Genomic DNA, 2,798 nt, shown 5'->3' with positions numbered 1-2,798 from the left:
TTGTGCGTCTTCCCAGAGGATCACTCCATTAATTGTGCAAGAGAAAGCAAGGCATGACTTTAGAAGAAGTTGCAAGAGAATATTTGATCGAGCTCATTCATAGGAATTTGATTCAAGTTGCACAAATTGATTCCATTGACAGAGTTAGAGAATGCCGAGTCCATGATTTGATGCGTGAGGTCATTCTTTCAAAATCTGAAGAACTAAGTTCAATCCAAACTTTACCGGGATATCTGACAGCTACTAATGGAATAGGCCGACATCCCTCCATATCTAACGCAGCAAATAATTCTTCAATGAGCGTTGGAAACTTTCAAACTCATTCAATTATATTTTTTTGAGGTAAATGCCTTACCAACATCATTATTTACTATACTGTCCAAAATTTTCAAACTATTGTCCACTGGATTGCATACCTGATGAGTTGGGAAATTTGTTGAATTTGAGATATTTAAGCCTAAGAAGTACAAAAGTAGAGACGCTTCCCAAGTCCATAGGCAAGCTGCATAATCTTCAAATTCTAAATTTACAATGGTCTCTCCCACTTTTCTCTTCTTTCTACTCCCATGTTCGATCATTGGTGTATAATGTTGCTATTCACAGTGAACTGATCCCTAAGTAAAATAATTTGATTAGTTAGTGTTCCAATATCATTAATAATTTCTAGTCACAAGTTTTAGCTGGATAAAAACACCATGCTGTTTAACTTTTGGTTAACAAAAAAGACTGATTTTCTCAATCCTCCACCATGTTACTAATTATATGTTCTTTTTCTATTTTCTGATCTTGCATTTGCAGTGTGCTGTTCAAATGGCTGCATTTTCCTTGCAGGCTGCAATTTATAAATCATGACACATATACAGTACTTGGTATTTGGCAGGTTTCCTAAAGAAAGATCATGACACATATACACTACTTGGTTCATAACTTGCCTCAAAGGATGCAGATTGGAAGTGAGCCCCGTAAGTCGTTGGGCAGTTTTGCGGCTGGAGTGAAATGCTGTGTGACTATAGCAGCGCCAATTAATGCCACATGTGTGCTGCGTCCGAAAAGCTCCTTTTTCTGGTATTTTACTCCTCTTTTCTATTACAAGAGTTTTCTTTGATTTTTATTTTCCCTGCATTTTCATGTTTTCATGTTTTCTTTGGCATTTTCATTGGTCACGATCGCTGCATGTGTATGCGGTTCTTATCTTAAACGCCTGCCTGCCCTGCCCCATATAGACACTCATACTCCCCTGTTTATATTATATTTATTACAGTCCATTCCTTTAAATTTATTGGGGCCGCTCACATTTTTGCTTCATTTAATGACAGCCATGGTAGTGATAAACTCCCCTGTTTGAATTAAACTCATTATAGTCTGTTTGACTGTCTTGATTTATGCTATGCTATGCTAGGTTTGGTGTTCTTATAATCCAAGCCTTTCAGATATGCTAGCCTCATCGTTTCTTGGCCCAATTCATAAAATTGGTCCAGAACCCTGAAAAATCTAATTGCAACCCCTTACAACAAAAAACAGGATGACTCAGAACCAAAATTGGTTTATATCAGATTGCAGTGTTACGATTCGTCAGAGAATTGTTTAGGGTTTTAAGTCTGAAAGTTAGTGTGCCGGGGCAAGGGCAACCTTTCCTTGACAACAAATTAGAAAGGTTGTGACAAAATCCCTAAAATCAAAAGAATTCTTACTCAATTCTACCAAAAATAAAAAATAAAATCCACATAGTATCCATGATAGGGCATTTATATTTATATGTGTCATTTCAGCATAATCAAGATATCCCAGTTAACAAACTAGCTGCAGGAAAGGAAAACTTTTAGCGCCCCTTTTCCCACAGTTTCTTAGTAATCAAACAAAAACACGAAGGCACTAATCAAGCAACAACTTTGAACATCCATTACCAACCACAATTAGTCCACCTTTCCACATAACCCAAAAAGAGAGAGAAAGAAAACGATCCAAAACTCTAAACTTCATTTCATATCAACATTAAATAAAGCCTAATCTTCCCAAACTCCCAAATTATACCATAACCCCTAATGCGAACCCTAGAGTCTTAACCGCCGAAACCGTAAAGAGTACGGCCTTGCCTCTTCAAGGCATAAACGACATCCATAGCCGTAACAGTCTTCCGGCGAGCGTGCTCAGTGTAGGTAACGGCGTCGCGAATTACGTTCTCCAGAAAGATCTTGAGGACGCCGCGTGTCTCCTCGTAGATGAGGCCGCTGATACGCTTGACTCCTCCACGACGAGCCAGACGCCTGATGGCTGGCTTAGTGATCCCCTGGATGTTATCCCTCAGAACCTTACGGTGACGTTTCGCTCCTCCTTTTCCCAATCCTTTCCCTCCCTTTCCTCTGCCCGACATTTTCCGATCTCCTTTTTCGTTTCTCTTCTCGCTCTATTTGTTTCGAAGCTGATAGTGGACTGGGACGGGGATTTGTTTTTATAGGGAAGAGGTGGAGCGATCGCCGTTGGATTGGCTATGATCCGTGTCACGATTGAATTTTAAAATCATGCCGTTGGATGATGTGTTGTTAAATTTAATTGGTGGAAATGTTGAGGATAGGATCGAGCGCTTTTTGACAATGAAAGTTGAAAAAGAGAAAGCACAAGTATTTTGCCGCGTTTGGTTTTCGCAAATATTTTGAATCTAAAATTAACTTTTCATTCCATTCCCACCCACCGATGGCCAATGGATGTCGTTTGTTTTAAATTGGTTTAATATTTTAATAACATAAAGTGCAATTAAAGTTTTTTTTTTTAATTTGTGAGTAGTAACCATTGGACCCCTT

General features: G+C 38.8%; 1 protein-coding gene across 1 annotated transcript; it reads right to left on the bottom strand.

The window, feature by feature from the left end:
- Positions 1 to 1,873: 1,873 nt before the first annotated feature.
- On the bottom strand, positions 1,874 to 2,432 carry LOC110410904 (histone H4). Its single transcript, XM_021420838.2, has one exon. The coding sequence runs from the start codon at positions 2,369 to 2,371 to the stop codon at positions 2,060 to 2,062; it is 312 nt and encodes a 103-aa protein (XP_021276513.1). The 5' UTR covers positions 2,372 to 2,432; the 3' UTR covers positions 1,874 to 2,059.
- Positions 2,433 to 2,798: the final 366 nt, after the last annotated feature.

This window comes from Theobroma umbraticum, unplaced genomic scaffold, assembly GCF_002168275.2.
Source record: "Theobroma umbraticum cultivar Fairchild unplaced genomic scaffold, ASM216827v3 scaffold_56.0, whole genome shotgun sequence".
Classification (NCBI taxonomy): Eukaryota; Viridiplantae; Streptophyta; class Magnoliopsida; order Malvales; family Malvaceae; genus Theobroma; species Theobroma umbraticum.
This window is presented reverse-complemented; position numbering and strand designations above follow the sequence as displayed.

Excerpts from the sequence above, each read along its gene's own strand:
- LOC110410904 (XM_021420838.2), bottom strand. The coding sequence starts at position 2,371 with ATGTCGGGCAGAGGAAAGGGAGGGAAAGGATTGGGAAAAGGAGGAGCG.